Below are 19422 nucleotides of genomic sequence, written 5' to 3' on the forward strand. Positions count from 1 at the left end.
TGTCCTCACTGACTGAGGTAAGACGCACGCACAGCCGTAATCGCTTATGGTAGAAACGTAAAATTTAGACAGATTTAAGACTCCTAATATTAACTCTTATAATATTCTTTTAGTTGAAGCGGACGAAGCTGCCCAGGTCGGCTAGTTATTTATAAAATTGTGATAAAACGGAGAGATTTAATAATTAAGGTGAAAAGCTAATTTATTTTTATCATTTTAGTTAATTTTATTACAAATAATAAAACCTTGTTTTTGAAAATATTTTTTCTTTAATTTTATTTTAAGATGTTCACTAGTTAGCAAGACGAATTAAACGAGCTAAAACTCGATGGGGCTGCTTTCCAGTTCCATCATCACACCTTGGCTACCATATAGTATCAAAGTACTCGTTAAGATGAATCAAACGAGCTCAAACTCGATGGGGCTGCGTCGTCTAATTACGTAGTTCCTATGGCCTTGACCTTCTTCTTCTTCTTCTGTAGCACCCATGTTCCATTGCCGTATAACAACGTGAGTGCCTATAAACATAGCAGCGGCAGGAATATGCATTTCCGCGTCCATGTCGTATCTTCCATCTCTACTGGACGTACTTCTCATATATACCACTTCACTGTAATAGTAAGATATTCAAACAAGTGAATGAAGTGGTATAGGTACATTAAAGAACATTAGCAAAGTTCTATTATTGGCATATTTGAAGAAAAAATTCTTATATAGGATAGGTGTTTAATTACGAATAATGCCGTATAATTAGTTGATAACACCTTAAAATTGCAACGATAATAAGTATATGCTTATCAGAATACTAGCGACCCGCTCGCGGCTTTGCCCGTTTGAATTAGATAATTATTGATTTACTAATCCGCATTACTTTCCTTTTCTCATAATAATATAGGTAATTTTAGATAATATACGACGCAGCTTGTGTGCGGCTTAGTAAGTATTCAGAGCATTTTAACATTTTCCAAGAGGTGTAGGCTTAAATCCCGCTGTGTTAAAATTTCTAAAACAGTATTTTCCTTTTCAAAGTGGAATGAAATGTTGAAAACACATTAACATTTAAATGTAAAGAGATGCTTGCCAAAAAGCAATAGTGAAAATAATTTTACAATTAAATCGATTAATCTGTTTCTGAAATTATCGTCAACAAACGCTCATACAAACAGACGAAACAGTTTTTTAACTGATTTCTGTTTATTCTATTACTTTATTAAATGAAATGAAAATATTTAATCTTCAATGTACAGACACCGATCCGTTACGATTTTATTATAAGTATAGATTATTCGATACCCAAAGTAAGACGTAGTATCGTGCTAACTCTTGTGAAGTACGTTTAGTGTAGTATATATTTCTTGTTCATAAAATGGTATTCAATACAGTATTTTTCGTAATTGCCTGTACTCTGTTATGTTTCAATCTTATATTTATAGTAGGAGCGATTGCCTTCACATCTTACTATGATCGAAAGGTTAGTTGTAGGAGATTTAGTAATAAATAATAAATAATAATACTGATTTATTATAATACGACTGTAAAAGCGAAAGTTGCGTATTCAATCCCTACGCGAAAGAAAATAATTATATACATTTTCCCGCTGGTAGAACCGTCCCCCCCCCCCATATCTTATCGACAACGTATCTAATATTAAGAATTAAATTTAAAAAGTTTATCGCATATTTTTTGACGAAGATATGTAAGTAATTTTGTAATACAAATAAACTTTAAAACAACAATAATTTTGCAATTTGCAGACCGACAAAGAAAATAACAACGAGCTGCTCCAGTCATCACAAAGTGCCAGATCCAGCCTGGTGCCTCCTCTACCCCAAGTTTTAATGTACAACGCATTCATACAATCCACCAGTGAAAATAATTTGCCTAAATAGTGCAAAGTGCATAAAATTATAAATATATTTTGGTCAATTATATTATTTTACAAATAGGTACATACATTAAATAGATATATTATTATTTTAAAACGTGATTTAATAGCAATATACTATCTTTCTTATCTTATAATATTTAATGTTGATATATATATATATATAATTTCAAAGGAAACGAGATGATTGTGATGATAAGCAAATATTGAAAATGACGAAGTAGTCTGCTGATAAAATACATTTGCACGCTAGATAAGTATTTCACTGATTTCACGAATTATTGATATATTATATATGATTTTATTTAAATAAATAGATAAGTGCATGAAACTTGGAAGACATGTCAAGATTGAGATAACAGTGTAGTGTGCACTGTGCGCATGCAGTAGATACCAAAAAATTCATATCATTTAAACATTCTTGATAACAGCCTTAATAGTCAGATTTATTTTGATGATAACGTGAAAAAATAAAGGGGTTAGTTTAATATTATTAATCCAAATCGGAAAAAATCACAGTTCTTCTAACATTATCTTTAAGATCTGTATATAGATATTTGGATGTACATGCTTGAAAGTACCTTAAACGCAAGCAGAATCAATTGAAAAGTTAAGTAAATATATAAGAAAAAGTGTGTGAAAGCTAAACAAAAATTAAAGTTTTCATTGTTGATATTTCTGTATCTTGTTTTAATAGTTGATGTTTTCGTATCTTCCAGTATGTAACGATTTCTACTGAAAATATAGGTCGCAAAATTACCCTATACATTTATTCATAAAACTTTACTTTAATTCACTTTTATAGATAAATATATTCTTATATATATATAACATATGTTTGAATTTAAAATTATTTATGTTTATTTAAACTATTTATATGAAATATCAAAATTATCAAATCATTATGCAGTACGGGATTAAGCAAAACTATGATGTAGTACAAGTCAAACATTTTCACATAATATTTTCGCTAACTATTTCTAGATGGCGCTCGTTCATTTACAAAAGAAATTCCAAATTTCATAGACAAACCATAACGAGAAAATCGCTACTAGATGGCAGCAGTGACTTGGAAAATCAAATAAAATTAGAATACCTAGAATATCGAAATATTTTAATGTTTACATAACTATTTTATTACCATTTTAATGACTTACATTTAGTTAGTTGAAATGTTTCTAAAATCATTTCATGTACCTTATATAGGCCGTAGGTGGTCTGAAGGGAGTGGCGGCGCAAACACTTGTTGCAAGCGTCTATGGGGCATTCATGCAACAGGTAGATATAAGAAGTAAGAACTGGCTCGGAATATTATTACTTTGATATATTACTTGCCTTTAATTGAAGTTAAGAACGTTTGAAACAACCTAAATATATTTATACAAGTGCTTTCACTTTCACAAAAATGTATTCAGTATACGAACTCGTTATACATTCACATATTACACTTAGATGATGTATATTAGGCGAAATAACATAATTTATTTTATATTATAAAGAAATATTGTTATTATTAGATAACGTTTTATAAGTGCATATCAATCAGTTATCTTATTTACTTACTTATTATATGTAGATAAGAGTTCATTTCTTTTCATTTAAGAGTAAGTTTACATATTAACATTTCTATTAGCATGCATCAGGGTAAACAGAAGGAACCTTAAGTTAAGTTACTTCCGGTTCCCATTTTTCGCCAAATTTCGGTGGCATTGCGTGTTGAGCGGCGGAACTTAACGTCGCCTCGTCGCCACAGCGATTAAATAAAAATATTAAATATTCCAATTCCTCGAGTTGCAATTGAACCCACAACCTGTCACGTTTACAGTCACACACTTGTGCCCCTGGCCTCAATTTTTTTTTAATATATAAAAAAACTATACTATTTATTAGCAACATTAAGTGCAAAGCTGATCGTTAAAATGATATCGGCATTCTGTGTATTTTTATCTAAATAGTATATACCTACATTGCAACCTTGAAAACAAAATCAATATACGTTGCTTGGTTAATTTTCTTATTGCTATAGTCCCACATATGTAGTGAAGTGAAGTTACTGTTATAAATTAATTACAGTTAAAGTTAATGAGTGGCGGCAATTGGTTAATTATAATTAATACATTATATTTCAATTAGTATAATCACGTCGTTAGAACTAGGAACACGTCAAATGTGTTTCCCGCACTAGATATATATTTAGGTCCGTATTTATAAATCGCTTTCAAAACTGAGATCGATCTTGAAATGCCGTTTTCCATCTTAGATACTCAAAACTGAAATCGCTCTTGAGATACGTTACCGTTATCGTTATCAGATATATTACTTATGAATTAAAACGCCATCTCAAGTTCGTCATCAGACTTGAGAGCGGTTTATAAATACAGATAAGAGAGACGGGGTGAATCGTGTTAAGGGTTGTTGCTGACGTAAGGAGGCTCGCGCAAGTCGCCTCTGAGCTTCACTCGCTCGGTGGCCGCGTTTCCATCACGACTCTACTCCAATACGAGTCGAGAGGCCGCCGCGAGTGCCTGCCTGTGCCGCACGCCTTTATTACCGACACGTTTACTATTTCCCATCTCGCCGCGGACCAGTACCTACGCGGAAACTGTCACTTTCGATGATAACCACTTGTTTGCTTGGACTATGATAACTCAGTGAAATTGTATTGGTGCTACGTTCTGGCACTACGAAGCAAAATTAAGGTAAGTTCGGATCCCGTGTCGGACATAAAATTTTACCTACGTGTCAATTCTGAATGCTAAGTGAAAGGCGAATTCTTTGTTGGATTACACGGATAGATATTGACAAATAAATATTTATTTGTAACATCTATTTACGCTTAAAATAATCTATATTTAAATATATTTTCAAAATATTTATAAAATTATCAACAAAAGGTATTAGTGTAGGGAATGTTTTAAAATATCGTGCAAGGCAAAACTTAGGTATTGTCTAAAATATACACTTTCACAAACTATTCATTGAAAAGGAATTTGTAAAAGTTAAACAAAATAAACTGTAATATTTATTAGGATAAAAGCAAAAATATGTGTGTGTCAGAGTGTGTGTGCACTTCATGAAAGATTTTTTTTTACGTTTGTTGTGATATAGTATCTATGTATGTTAATAACTGTTTTTTCATATTGTATAATGATGACCTAAGAATCCATAGAAAACTTCTTTAGTTAAAACAAGCGTAGCTAAAACATTACTTTTACACGTTATTTCTAGTTCTAATTTATTTAGATATTATTTCGCATTGTCAAATAAAGCTACGTAAGTTTCTTTTTCTTTGTTTTAGATGAAAAAAATAATAAATAAATAATTGTGGCAATTTTAAACCAGTAAATTATTTGCGATAACGTACAGTAGGTATATGTATTATCGATAGATTTTAAAGGTTGTCATAAATCAATTTAAATCCATGGTCAATATTTAATATAAAAGAAAATAAATGTTAAAAAACCTCTAGGTAGAGCACGTAACATCTATGTTTTCATTTTACTTGCGTTACAAACTTTACGTAAGTCGATTTGTACAATTATTTATATTTTGTAAATTAATTACTTTATTCATTTAAAAATTATAACATATTTTTTTATTGATATTGATAATAAATTTTTGCTCTACGTTCTTATAAAAAGCGTTAGACAATACAAAACAGTGTCAGAATTGTATTAAAAGGCAAAACAACTTTTCAATACATTGATAAAATATAATTGTTTACCTTTTTATCTAAAACGTTATATATTTTACATATGATAAATTGTTATTACCTTTTATCGAGTAGCACGATAAGTAAAGAAATCTATATAGAATTAAATACAAGTTTAAAGCTGTATAGATATCTACAGTAATAAAGGAAGAGATAAAGAGGTATTGAGGAAACGTATTAATTATCCAAATAAAACAAATACGAATCATGTCAAAACAGCCTTCACTAGAAAAGGTATTTTGTGAACGTGTTCACACTTTGGAAAGGCATGTGTCGTTATACCATTGGTAGCTTATATGTCAAAAGTACTATTTAATATTTTTTTGATTCAAATATAATAGACAAAAATATGAAAAGTTATTGGAAAAGAAATCCTGTGAATAATATAATTATACTAATATTAAATTGTATACAGTGAAAATAGAACATAATTCTAAAAGTAGTACACAATTACTTGCGAAAGACAAACCATTCCTACATTCACTTTCAACGGAGCTAAAATTGACATACAAGCGTTCATCAAAAACCGTCGACTATTTCACCGCTACTTCTCCTTACTTGAGACTTGTGAAAAACTAATTATCTTTGAAGTTTTTGTTAGCTGGTTATTTAGGGAAAATTAAAATTTAATTTTCCCGGAACTTCGCTCTAGTAGTAATGTTAATGTTTACTAAGAATAGGTGTCTAAAGTTAAGTTAAGCATAACTTGCCAATATTGTTGTTGACTTGTTGATTGTGATGAAACTATTCCTAGTCATGGGCGTTGGGAGGAGTGCGTTACTGTGTCCACTCCAGATTTTTTAGCAACAGAAAGTTAAGCCTGAAAAAAATATATAAGAAACCTTTACATAAAAAGATCAGTTTAAAAGTAAAATCAAAGCCCCTTTGATAATATGAAAATAAGATAGTTATGGGTTCAATTCATACTTGGGGGGGATGATTTTCTTCCCTTACCTCGCTCTGGTAATAAAAATGTGGCGCTAGCGTCTCTTAACGCAAAATGCCAGACATTACGACTTAACGTAAAGTGCCAGACGAGACGAGACGAGAACGGAGTATCCTAACACTAGGCTCCTTCTGCCTCTCCTGCCACGTGAGGGACACAGCGTGAAGCTGAAGAAAAGATATTGCAACGGTGTAAAATGTTAAATAATAAATTAAAGGCATTCACCAGGCCGTCATCTAACATCTTATTCATATTAAGACTGTGATTAGTAGAAAGTGAAAAGATATACCTACTTTTGTTCAGAACATTATTTTTATTACATAGAAAAAGAAGTTGCGCAACTTAGATCTTATTTATAGAACTCTTAATAGGCTTTATACGTATTTTTTATTTTGCTTATTTTATTTTTCTATAATCTATTACCAGAAAAAAAAACTTATGTTGATTTAATTAAGAACAACATTACTTGCGAAAATAAGATAACAGTAGATAAAAGAAAAAAGCATTATTAGTATAAATTTTTAATTAAATAGTCGTAGATATATATATTTTTTATTTTAATGTTTCACAATTTCGAGTACGAACGTGTTTATCATAAAAGTAACATGGCGTTATAAGTTAAACATTAGAAATTATATAATAATACTGTCACGATCTTTTTATTACTGATTGAAATAATAAATATATAGCTTAGTAAATGTCATTTAGATAGAATATATTCTTTTGTTATAAATATAACGTCAAGTCTAAATAAAAAATAGATACATAGAAAAAATAGATAGATATAAAATAGATTTTATAAAATAAATTTGTAAAAATAAAATAAAAATATCTTAAGTAATATAATAAAATAATATTATTAGATAACAATACTTTTTATACAATGCATTTTATAATATCATTTGACATTATTACAATTCACATATATGAACAAATATGTTAACAATAATGAAGGTCAACAATATAAATATTCAATTGAAATAAAGAAAAATACATAAATTTAAGTAAAAGAATATAATTTACTTCGATTGTTCCATATTTGATCAGCTGATTCTGTTACGTATTGTGTGAAGCGTGTTGCGTGCTCTTCGTGTAATTAATTACATTGATTCTCTTACTTTAATTTTTAGAGCACATACGGTAGTGATGCGAACGCGCGAAATAGACGAATTATGTCACGTATTGACGTTTAGTATAGATTAAAAATATTTCAAATATTTCAAATTAAAAGAAATGTTATTATTATTTTAAATATATTTTTTTAACAATTATCTTGCTAATCGTGGAATTTAATTAATTTTTTAATTATTATTTATAAGCTTTATAATAAAAACTTTTAGTTAATTATTTTTATTATTAAAAAAAATGTGATTTGAGCACGTTTTGATTTTGAGCAATAATTTGGGATATAATTTTTAAACGTTTCTATAATACTGCAATTTTTTACATTTTACCATGGATGGAATGACTTCGTTTATAATTATGTAGTCTGAGAGTCTGCTTCAAAATTATCCTTGTCAACCTTTTTTGGTGTTAATGTTGTTTACGTCATAGTTGAGCTTCGGACCTATAATTGCACGCCATGCATATTACTTGCACATAAAAATTCTTCTCAGAGTGTTTTTAACGCTGCATTTTACCATTCATTACGTTTTCCTTCTTTACTTGATATTATAGTCAGGTGTGGTGAAAAACATATTTATCTTACATACAGGGCAGACTCTACTTGTTAACCGTACTGTAGTCTTATGTATTCTTTTAGATTAAATAGGAACCGTTGCTGTCCCGCATAAGACAAGGACGGTAGTATTAAAAAAAGGGGGTTTAAGACAGTAGCTGAGGCTCTTAATAGAATATTATAGGTACATACGTGTTTCAATCAGTCGAATTAGGAAATACTTGATCCATGAATAATATATTGCAGTTATGTTGTAACACTGGCACGTGAAAGGATAAAACATCTTGTTTGTAAGTCTATTTCCTTGCTAAACATATCATTATTTTTTTCATTTTAAAAGATTTATAGAGTTGCTTTGATGCCATATATATAAAGGATAAAAAATAATAGATAGAAAGATACAATAAACACCTATTTATTTTATATTCACAGCTAAGCTTCATCGTCGACGTACATGAGGGAGCTTTTAATAGGTATATAGAGCTTATTATTTATATAATAAAAGTAATTTAACGTCATCATATTATCATAAAAATCTAATATATTCAACAGGCGAATGTTGAAAATTTGATCTATTATGTGAAAAATGTAAACCGAACTAAATTCGGCCCTGTAATTTAGTCGCAAATTCTTAACACCTATACAAAATCATTATGAAATTTTTTATACTATAGTAATATTTAATAGCGCCGTTGAGATCCACTACTCAACACGAGATTCCTTAATATTTATTAACTTTAAAAATATTTACTACAGAATACGTAGATTTAATACATAATTACACTTTGCTTAAAACATAACGGATATAGAATAACAAATTAAAGTTGGTAATAAATAAACAACTTTTGCCATTCCAACGCCGTTAAACGAGTTTAACGAAAGCGTAAAATCTCATGTTAATGTGAAGGTCTACACGAGGACCGCATGTAAGATAAGAACAACAAATACAAAGAACTATATTATGCAATTCTTGTAGTATAGTAACAATATTATAGATATGAGTGGCTAACGGTGGTGGTAGGCGAAAGCGTGAGGTGATTGAAGGTCGTCTGCCACGAGGCTGTTTTAATTGCGCAGAAAAAATTATCCAAAATATGAAATTTAATACGTTTTCTGACCTAAACTCGGTTATTTTATTTCAAGGAGAAGGAGAGAAGGAGCTTGCGTATTTTTTTTTAGTTTTTTACATTCTTAAAAATATTATTTTTTTTGGAAAATCTTAGGTCTCAACATGTTGAAACTAGATGCTGGCCTCACTGATTGTCCGCTAAATGTCACACAAATGTCAACTATTGAACGCGCTCTTATACTTGCTGTTTGAATTTATGTAATCATTATAAACGAGTTCGATATGTAATTAAGTATTAATATTATAAGTCTGGTACCCTTTAAATTGTTAAATTAATCGTAAGCGAAATTTAAGTTCAAATATAATGAAACTTATAATAATATTGACATTTTATTGAATGAATTAGAGCGAAGAAATGAAAATAATAAATATTTTATTTCTCGAGTGGGAATCGAACTCACAAGCTGTTGAGGTTACAGTCACACGCTGGTGTCCCTGTGCCACGACTGGCCTCACGCACAACAATGCAGCAAATAAAAAAAATATTAATTTTATTCTTATAATATTGATACAAGTGGTTATTTAAGAATGACGCATATTCTTTTTATCATTTGTCTTATATACAAGTACATAATTCTGTTATATTATATATAGCTTTAACAAAATAATACAATAAATTATCTTTATCTATTTAAAAATTAATATAATATTAAAAATTTTTAAAAAAATATCTTAATAAATGACAGATTCCAAACCGAGAATTATTTTTAAAAAAACATTCTTATCGTAGTTCTATACGCTTTATAAAGTAGAAAACCTAAATTCAAACGAGAAAATATATTTTATACGTAATATTTTATTTCCTCACAACCAACTAATAACTATGAAATGAAAAGTGAAAGTAGATTCAGCTTCGTTGAAAATTATCATTACTGTAGATATTGTACAGACTTCGTTTAATAATTATTTCTTGTTAAGATAAAAATAACAATATAAAAATAGCTTTAGAGATAATAAAAGATTATGTTCAATAAATTTAACTTTTTTACATTTATTGTTTTTAAAGTAGCTGCAACATTTTCCCTTATAATCTTCCTTTCCCTTACGTGCAGCCTTAAGCGACTGACTGACTTAAGCGCAACAGATTGTGGATTCGATTCCCACTCAAGGAAATGAAATATTTAATATATAATTAATTTCTTCCCTCTGGTACCGAGGAAAAGCATGACATTGAGTTCTTCTGCCATTCAACACGCAATGCCTCCAGAATTTAGCGGAAAATGGGGAAGTGAGTGTCTTAACACTAGGTTCCCTCTGCCTACACTACAGTGTGGAGGATACATCGTGACGCGAAAAATAAAAAACAAAGAAAATTTCCCTTATTATATTTATATTACGACTTACGCACTCGACCTGTCTAAAAATACGGCCTGCGCTACACAGAATACAAATTTATCCAATGAATAATTTAAATAGTGTATCTGTTACATGCACTCGTTAAGAGAGAGTTTTATTTATTCCTATCTTTTTTTATATTAATTGATAGATATTTAAACCGATTTTTTTTAATTTTAATAATCAATTTTACTTTTAAAAAGTATTTTTGAATTATTTTTCTAATAAGTTATTTTGATTATATCAGATTTTATACTAATATAGTGATTATATTTGCTTTTATACGTTCTATGTTTGTAGATTTTGGTATTAAATGCGTCGTCACCCACTCTCTAGTTACTAGTCTAGTATTAAATGATGCTATGGAATTTATAATATTGAAATTTGAGAAATCTCGCAAGCGCTATGATATATGTTTATTAAATGCCTGAAATAGATATTTTTCCCTTAACAAATCTAAAACAAGTTATAAAATAGATAAATATATTTTTTGTGCCCATAACCAATTACTATTTAAAGTTAAAATACGAACATATGCATGTTCTCCATTCTCTTCTACCCAACTAAATAGGAAAAACATCACTTTACTTTACGTGTCGACGAATTTTTTAAAGAAAGTGAAACAAAAATTTCTTAAACAAAAAAATCTAATTCCTAATAATAATCATCGAACATACCCAATATTTAAAAATTATATATTTTTAACCGACTTTCAAGAAAAAGGAGGTTCTCAATTCGTTGGAATCTTTTTTTTCGTAGTATTTCTTTGCTCGATTTGTCAAACTATATATTTTTGTAGCGACGTAGCACATATGACGTAGAACAATTGCAACGTGGCATTTGAGGTGACGGACGTAGGACGTAGACGCTACTTTACTGAAATGCTATATTCTCGCTACAATGATATTGTTTTGTTTTCAGTGTATTTGTCTCATTTGTTTTGTTTTCAGTGTATTTACGTCATATATTTATATGATATTGATATATACCTGATACCACAAAATTATTATATATATTTTTTCAGCTTCACGCTGTATTCCCAATGTATCAGGATAAGCAGAGAGAGTGTGTTAACACACTCTGATTTTCACTTTCCGCCAATTTCTAGAGACATTACGTGTTTAGTGGCAGACCTTAAAAGCGCTCTTTGCCTTGACACTAAAGCGAAAAAAATTAAGATATAAAATATTTCATTACCTCGAGTGGAATTCGAACTCACAATCTGTTGCTTTTACAGTCACACGCTAGTGCCTCTGGCACATAATTTAGTTTTTTACGATATTCCTGGCATTACTTTTAAATATTAAATGGATATGTAAATAAGCCTGACCGTAGCGTTTGGCGCTCATTTCTCTCTGACTACCCCGCCAGGGATAAGTTAATAAGCCCTCTGTTTTGAAACACTATGTTTATTAATGAAAAAGTCAATAAAAACAAAAGTAAAACGGGTACTGCGCTGGAAAACATTAAAATAACACATATCGTCAGCTTATAGTGTAAAACTAGTAGCTTAATCCATTTTCATTGTGTACTACCCGAAGGTGTAAAAAAAAAAAACAAAATCGAGCTGGGCCGACGATTTATTCTATTTCCATATCAAAGCAACAAGTTCATCCACAAAACAGTAGCTAATATAGAAAATGTAGAAGAAAAAAATAACAACCGCCAGCGTCTGTTCTGGTAACCAACGTCACTAGTCCACACTGATGGGTGCTAATGTCATTTGTAGCCGGCGCCGGAGGGACGCCGCCCGTCGCCTGGCGACCGCCCCGCCCTCGCTCTCATACTAATACAGACTAACTGACACGGGGAGCTTAAAAAGAAATAAAGATTAAACAATGCTAAACTGCTCTGACAGTGGAAAAGCTGAATAGATAATGGATTTGATTAGAAGTTGGAACTTGTGTGGGATGTATCTTTTTTGATAGCGCTTTCTTGAATAAATGGGAAGTTAATAACTTTTTGTTAGTGCGTTGTTTTTGTAATGGTGGGTTTTGTGTGTATATCAACGTGACGCAAGGCAAATGCGTGCGTTTATAAACGCATAGGTTGTGAGTGTGGGTTCTATTTTCATACGAGGATTTGCGATAATTAATATTGTTATTTCCTCGATCTGGTAAAGAGAAGTATCTAGTGATGGGAACGGAGTGTTATAACACTAGGTTCCTAAGTTCCCACTGCCTAAGATGCAATGTGCAGGATACAGCGTGAGGCTGAAAAAAATGTATTCTTCACATGTTCTGTACGTATTTTTTAAAAAAAGCTTTCTGCTTGTCACATTTATACAATTTTAATAAAGACATTTATTTTATAAGACAAAACATCTCATGAAAACTAAATTACAATGTAAATATTTGTTTTTATTAATTTAAAATAATATAATTTACAGACAATTACAGCAAAACTAAATAGTATTTTTGAGATGTACACTAATATTATAACTGTGAAAGTTTGCGAGGATGAATATTTGACGTTTGTTTCACTTTCACGCAAAAACTACTGAATGGGATAAGAGAATAACTCATTGGCTACAACTTATGTAAAGGCTTGGTATAATTGGCTATAATATAACAATGCCTGTTCAACAATGTGTTCATAACAACGATATGGCGATATTAACACCTACTTTTAAAAGTAGATTAATCAAATTGCAATTTTTGATAATTAATTTTCGAGGCACAACGGTTCCCTCTAACACTAGGTTCCCTCTGCCTTCCTAAGAATTTTTATTTATATAAATATGAAGCTAAACACGTGTAAAAATCGTATAATTAATAGTTACCTATCACCCGCATGTTTTTTATACTGACAAACTGATAACGCTTCGCTCTAACCAACGATGCAATTCTGACATAACTATATGTAATAAGTAACTTTTATCGACAATAATAATGTTCACAATTTCTTTAAAAATAACTTTCTTATCGTAAACATTAAAACTGTGAACATGTTTATACACTTGCCGTTGATTGCTGGACACGGCCGTCAAATGAATTCAACATTTAATCAATATTCGTATAATATAAATTATACCATGAAGAGAACATTGTAAAGGTAGCGTTGGCAACAGTTGTATGGTTATTTATATACACGTTTACAATAAAATATTATTTGATAGTTGATTTATTGGATGACAGTTCCCGCTATTAGGGTTCCGTGCCTTAAAAGGTAAGCACGGAACCCTTATAGGATCTCTTTGTCTGTCTGTCTGTCCATCTATCATGACCATTTTCGTGTGTGTGTCGGTTTCGAAATTAATATCAAATATTCAAATTTAAGATCTCTTGAAGCACAGAAAAAAATAACTGAAACAATAGATTCTGCTGCATTTTGTATGAAAATCGCCGAATCAAAACCTGTAGGGTACTTGCTGACTCCTGTGGACCTACATTTATGAAATTTGGCACGATGTTATAACTTACAATACAAATAAAATAAAAAAATCTGAAAAAATTAAATTAATAAGTATTTCATAAGAAAAATGATTGCCAACTTATATTTGTAGATAATTTCATAAAAACGAGTGCTTGACAAAACTTAAATTTGTCAACTCTTATAAGCTTCCTTTTCACCTACACTTATGAAATTGGTACGGAAGCCTCGGAGGCCAGGCCGACTCGCACTTAACCTGTTTTTAGAACTATAAAGTTAACATTTAATTTAGAGATTTATTTTTCCCAGTTCTAAAACTTTCATTTACAATTACTACTAAAATTATTCAATTAATTCAATATTAAAAGGGATTTATATAAAATTGATCTTATAACAATTTTTTCAGGTGAGAAAATGCCTCAATGGGCCAGTGCAGAAGGTGCTGGGTCAGAAGCAGCGTCACCAGAACAAATGATATACTATGAAGATGACGCTTCAGAATACTTTGACAACAAGCAAGAAACCGACATTAAGATAGAACAAGCTGGTGGTAAGTTTAATGTGGTGCGGCACAAGGGTGTGACTGTAACGAGAGGGTTATAGGTTCTATGGCCACTCAGGCGGATGGATTACTGCTTCGGGATACAGTATCAAATGAGAAAGGGAGCCCCTTTATGACATGTCTTTTCTGTGACATCTCTTTTCTGTTCCACCATAACTATTCGAAAAGCATTGTGTATAAGTCTATTCTCTCCGCTCTCCGATATTGTGTATAAGTATATTATCGATGCAAACGACGAGATTGATAAGGTTGTTACGAAAATCACCCGTAGCGGCGTGTTAAAATCGATTAGTCTCTTACGCAAATACTTTATCAAGCGTGCGGCCGCGTCACGTAACTATCAAGTTTGTCAGGTCAATTGCAACGTTCGGCAACTGTCACTGCAGTATCAAATACTATTTATTACTAAAATGTTTAATTAATATAAAGTAATAATAGTTTACTTTGGTAATTAATATATTACTAAAATGTTTAATTAATATTAAGTAATAATAGTTCAATTTCGTATAGGGAACGTTGATGAAAATAATTTGGTTTATTGAGGCCTGTCGTGTCGCAGGGGCACAAACGTGTGACTATTAGTGCTATTAGTTGTGGGTTCGATTCCCACTTGAGAAAATAAAATATTTAATATTTTCATTTTTTGGTCTGGTTTCGAAGCGGCGTTAAGTTCCGTCACTCGACATGCAATGACTACAGAATTCGGTGGAAAATGTGGAAGCTCCCTCTGCCTACCCTGCTAAATTATAGTTGTTAGCTCCAATTGGACGGAATTACTTAATAAATAAGTACTTTTGTTAATTACCTATATAGAGATGTTTCCGATGGGTAGACAAGACAAGTAATACTTATCACATTTGAGCACCAGGAACTTATCTTTGATCGATATTTTTTCGAACGCTTTTGTTTAACGTAATCAGTGACGTACAACGTCGATTGTGATATCAATTGCTGTTATACTAAATACCACCTACGCTAAGTAAACCTTACTACAATTGCCATCATTTTTACCAATACATACTGGCCCCCGCATATTATAGATACGGTGGTAAAAAATAAATGTTAATATATATGTTTTACCTAATTTATTTTCATTTGTCCACGAGATTTCAAGGTTAACTATATTAATTTTATCAATCTTTTTTTAAAACCTCAAAATTTATTGATTTTGAGAAAATAAAGAATTATTAACCTGTTCTCTTATTGTTTCTAAATATTATGTAAATTCTAAATAAATAGTACAAAAAATATATAATTATGATTTTATCATCTTAATATTATGAACTAGTTCTTTAAAAAAAACCCCCAATTTACCCCTACAAATTAAGTACCCGTAATATATAATTTACATCAATTGTACTTACTGAATCATTACTATGAAAAGTTTATTATAGAGAAGCATGTTCGGCTAACCAACTTTCACCTAACACTTTTATTTTCATTAAAATCAATGTTCTAGATTTCTACGACAGTGGAAGTGGCAGTGACGAGCAAATACCAAGGCGAGTCTGCCGGCCCAGAAGAACCCCAGCCAGTTCCTCTTCCTCAGGCACCACGAGTGGCTCCAGTGGGCCCGGTCGACGACGCCGATGTGGAATATCAGCTCGAGAACGTAACTTGCGCAGATTGGAAAGTAATGAACGGGAACGTATGCGGATGCACTCACTAAATCGTGCGTTCGAGGTAATTGTATAATTTGTAAGATTAGCTAGAATTAACTAGTTTTATTAATTTAATTATACAGTAATTTTGTGTTGATTTATTAGTTATTAATGTAATATGTTTATAATATGGAACCTACCTAAATATTTAATAAAATAATAAAGTTAAACAGAAAAGTAATCGTTATTTTCTTTTTTATTATCTAATGGAATATTTAGATTTCTTATATAGCTTCACGCTATAGCAGGGTTGGCAGAAGGAGCCTAGTGTTAAGACATAGCGTGTTGAGTGACTGAACTCAACGCCGCGCTCTGCCTCGATACCAGAACAAAAAAAATATAGTATTAAATATTTAATTTCGTCGTGTTGGAATCAAACCCACAACCAGTCGCGTTTACAGTCACTCTGTACCCTTCTATGGAATATTCACATTTTTTATTAAAACCGAAAAGGCAATAAGACTATATTTAGATAGTTTCTATCTATTTTCAGGATCTCCGCCGTGTAATTCCTCACGTTAAAAAAGATAACCGAAGCTTGTCAAAGATAGAAACGTTGACACTCGCCAAAAATTATGTGAAAGCCCTTACCAATGCTATATGCACAATGAGGGGAGAAGTTCCTCGTTACCAGTAAGTTATTTATATGAGTTATAAATACCTATGATATTTATTTTTTTAAAAATCCCTTATTCTTACCCGTGTATAGCAGGGTAAACAAAGGGAACCTAGTGTTAAGACACGCTGTTCCCCATCTTCCGATGAATCTTTGAGGCATTGCGAGTTGAGTGACGGAACTCAACACCGCTCCTTCCTAGAGCGAAATGAACATTTTGATAAATAATAATTAATTCCCCCGAGTGGCGAATCGAAATCACAACCGTCGCGTTTTACAGTCATACGCTTGTAACCCTGCACCACGACGGTTTCAAAAATATATTACACTAGCGGCCCCCTCGCGGTTTCACCCGCGTGAACTATGTTATTATTAATTTCTGTCTCCATGACTACGTCCTAGTGACGTCTATGCAAAATTTGAGACTCCTAGCATTTGTAGTAACGAAATTTCATACAAACTTTCGACCCCAAAAACAACCCCTTAGAAGTCGAATATTGAAAATTCCCGTCTTAGCGAGCACCTACGTCCTATAAGTAACTCCTATGCAAAATTTCAGATTCCTAGCACATGTAGTTTCTGAGATTTCGTGATGAGTGAGTGACCTTTCGATTTTATATATATAGATAAGTTAGTATATGACACATTATATTTGTTAACAGATTCAACAGCGATGATGAAAATGTGGAACCGGTGTTCGTTTTAAGCAGAGATCAAGAGCAAAACAATAACTTGCCAAACGACCTCGACAGAGAAGATCCATCACCAGTTCCAGGAGAGTGCCTTTGACCATCTTCCAGCTAAATAACGGCCTATCTACTAGCATGGACATGAACTGCAAGAGTATTAGTTCAGCATGAGTATTTAGCATTAATACAATATAGTATTAATTCTAAATATTTCGTATGTTCCCCCTACGATTATCTGGCAATTTATGGACATCGAGAACAAACATGCCTATTACCTAGTCGAAGATATACTTGCATGACACCATTATTTATGACTTTAAAACTTATGATGCTACTTAAAATATAAGAAAAAAATATACTTACTAAAATAAAAAAATTGGTAACTGTTGTACCTGTGATACCAAAACTGGAAATATAACACTTAAATATTAAAAAAGTTGATTCGTTGAAAACATTTATTTTTATGTTTTCTAAATATGTTTAGATTTAATTGTGTTGATTTTTAAACGAATTTATTTTTTTCTATTAATGTTAAATTGTATCCTGCCAAACTAAAACAGAAGGACGATATAATAATGTGAATGACATTATGCATTTCTAAATATCGCGCTAATTACCTATTAGTTAAGAAAGTATTTTTACGTAATATATGGTGCGCAACAAAAGTTTTCATTTTTTTAAAGATAATTATACATAACTACAAATGTACGCCATATTTTGAAGGCGTGTTGATTATATCTACCAATTCAGTAAAGATCCTGGTAAGGGAAATCTCCCGAGGTGCCAATTAGATATTACCTATATGCACTTCGTTATGCACATGCATTTCGTTATCATAATACTGATATACTGTCAATTTTTTTTATGAGAATAGAAATTTTACTTATTATATTTATTATTGCCATTATTTTTTATATGCTTGTTTATTTAAATCATATTGAAACTGTTATGAGTCAAATTAAAAAATATATTTAATTTTTAGGTCGTTATTTAAAGATTTTTATCTGACGATTTTACAATATATGTATACTGTTTGTATTATTTAATTGTAATAATGTAATCTCAGCTTAAAGTTACCGATAAATGTATTTTAAGTTCAAATATTTAAATATGTAAATCGCATTTCGTCTAATTGTACATGTAGACATATACCTAATTAATATATTGTAATAGACATTGTGATTTAGATTTATATTAAGATCTTTAGATGTCTTGATCTATATTTTAAGTACGACTCGGCGAATGTACCGAAATGATGAATTATATTATAATAAAATTTATGTGCAGAAGAAACAAGATATATTATTACCTTTATCCTTAAATCACCTATAAATCTCCTTCCAACCACCTATTGAAGTGACTGTAAGAATTAACAAGGTGCCATTGTCATACATGTACCGACCTATAATATTTATTATAGGTGCTATAATAATTATTTTCGATTCGATATTCGATTCATTTATTCGAACAATTATTTTGGATTCGATTTCGATATTGGATTCGACATTTGACTGTCAGTCAATTCTGTTTATTAAATTAATAATCATGTAGCGGGCGGGCCGGTAGTTATAAATAATTTTAAATCTGTATTTATTAATTTTATATCTGATGTAATTATTATAATAATAAAATACTACAAAAGAAGTCATAGTGTTACTCTTATGTTCGAAACATTCATTTAAAAAGACTCATAACAATAGATAAAAGTACCATATAAAAACGCTAGTGGTTTTCCAATTGTTTAAATTGAGGTAGAATATGTAAGGTGAAGAGTAAAAATCTAATTTTTTTTTTTTAATTTTTGAGTTACAATATGTTTTGAAAACCCATAAAACAC

At 30.8% G+C, this 19422-nt stretch overlaps 1 protein-coding gene and 1 long non-coding RNA gene across 2 annotated transcripts; both read left to right on the forward strand.

Moving 5' to 3' along the window:
* The first annotated feature begins 1294 nt into the window (after window positions 1-1294).
* Window positions 1295-2713, forward strand: LOC146531399 (uncharacterized). Its single transcript, XR_014878794.1, has 2 exons — window positions 1295-1471; window positions 1755-2713. It is a non-coding gene; the product is annotated as an uncharacterized LOC146531399 (long non-coding RNA).
* Window positions 2714-4037: 1324 nt separating this feature from the next.
* dimm (basic helix-loop-helix family member dimmed) lies at window positions 4038-18878 on the forward strand. The gene is made up of 5 exons (XM_085198252.1): window positions 4038-4584; window positions 14464-14607; window positions 16079-16302; window positions 16774-16913; window positions 17559-18878. The coding sequence occupies exons 2-5, from the start codon at window positions 14472-14474 to the stop codon at window positions 17683-17685; spliced, it is 627 nt and encodes a 208-aa protein (XP_085054378.1). The 5' UTR covers window positions 4038-4584; window positions 14464-14471; the 3' UTR covers window positions 17686-18878.
* The last annotated feature ends 544 nt before the right edge of the window (window positions 18879-19422 follow it).

The sequence above is a fragment of the Heliconius melpomene genome, chromosome 15 (assembly GCF_056956725.1).
Source record: "Heliconius melpomene rosina isolate 202511_hmr_F chromosome 15, ASM5695672v1, whole genome shotgun sequence".
Lineage (NCBI taxonomy): Eukaryota > Metazoa > Arthropoda > Insecta > Lepidoptera > Nymphalidae > Heliconius > Heliconius melpomene.

Excerpts from the sequence above, each read along its gene's own strand:
- dimm (XM_085198252.1), top strand. The coding sequence starts at position 14,472 with ATGCCTCAATGGGCCAGTGCAGAAGGTGCTGGGTCAGAAGCAGCGTCA. Across the intron at positions 16,303-16,773 it reads CACTAAATCGTGCGTTCGAG|GATCTCCGCCGTGTAATTCC; the intron begins GTAATTGTATAA and ends ATCTATTTTCAG. Across the intron at positions 16,914-17,558 it reads GGAGAAGTTCCTCGTTACCA|ATTCAACAGCGATGATGAAA; the intron begins GTAAGTTATTTA and ends ATTTGTTAACAG.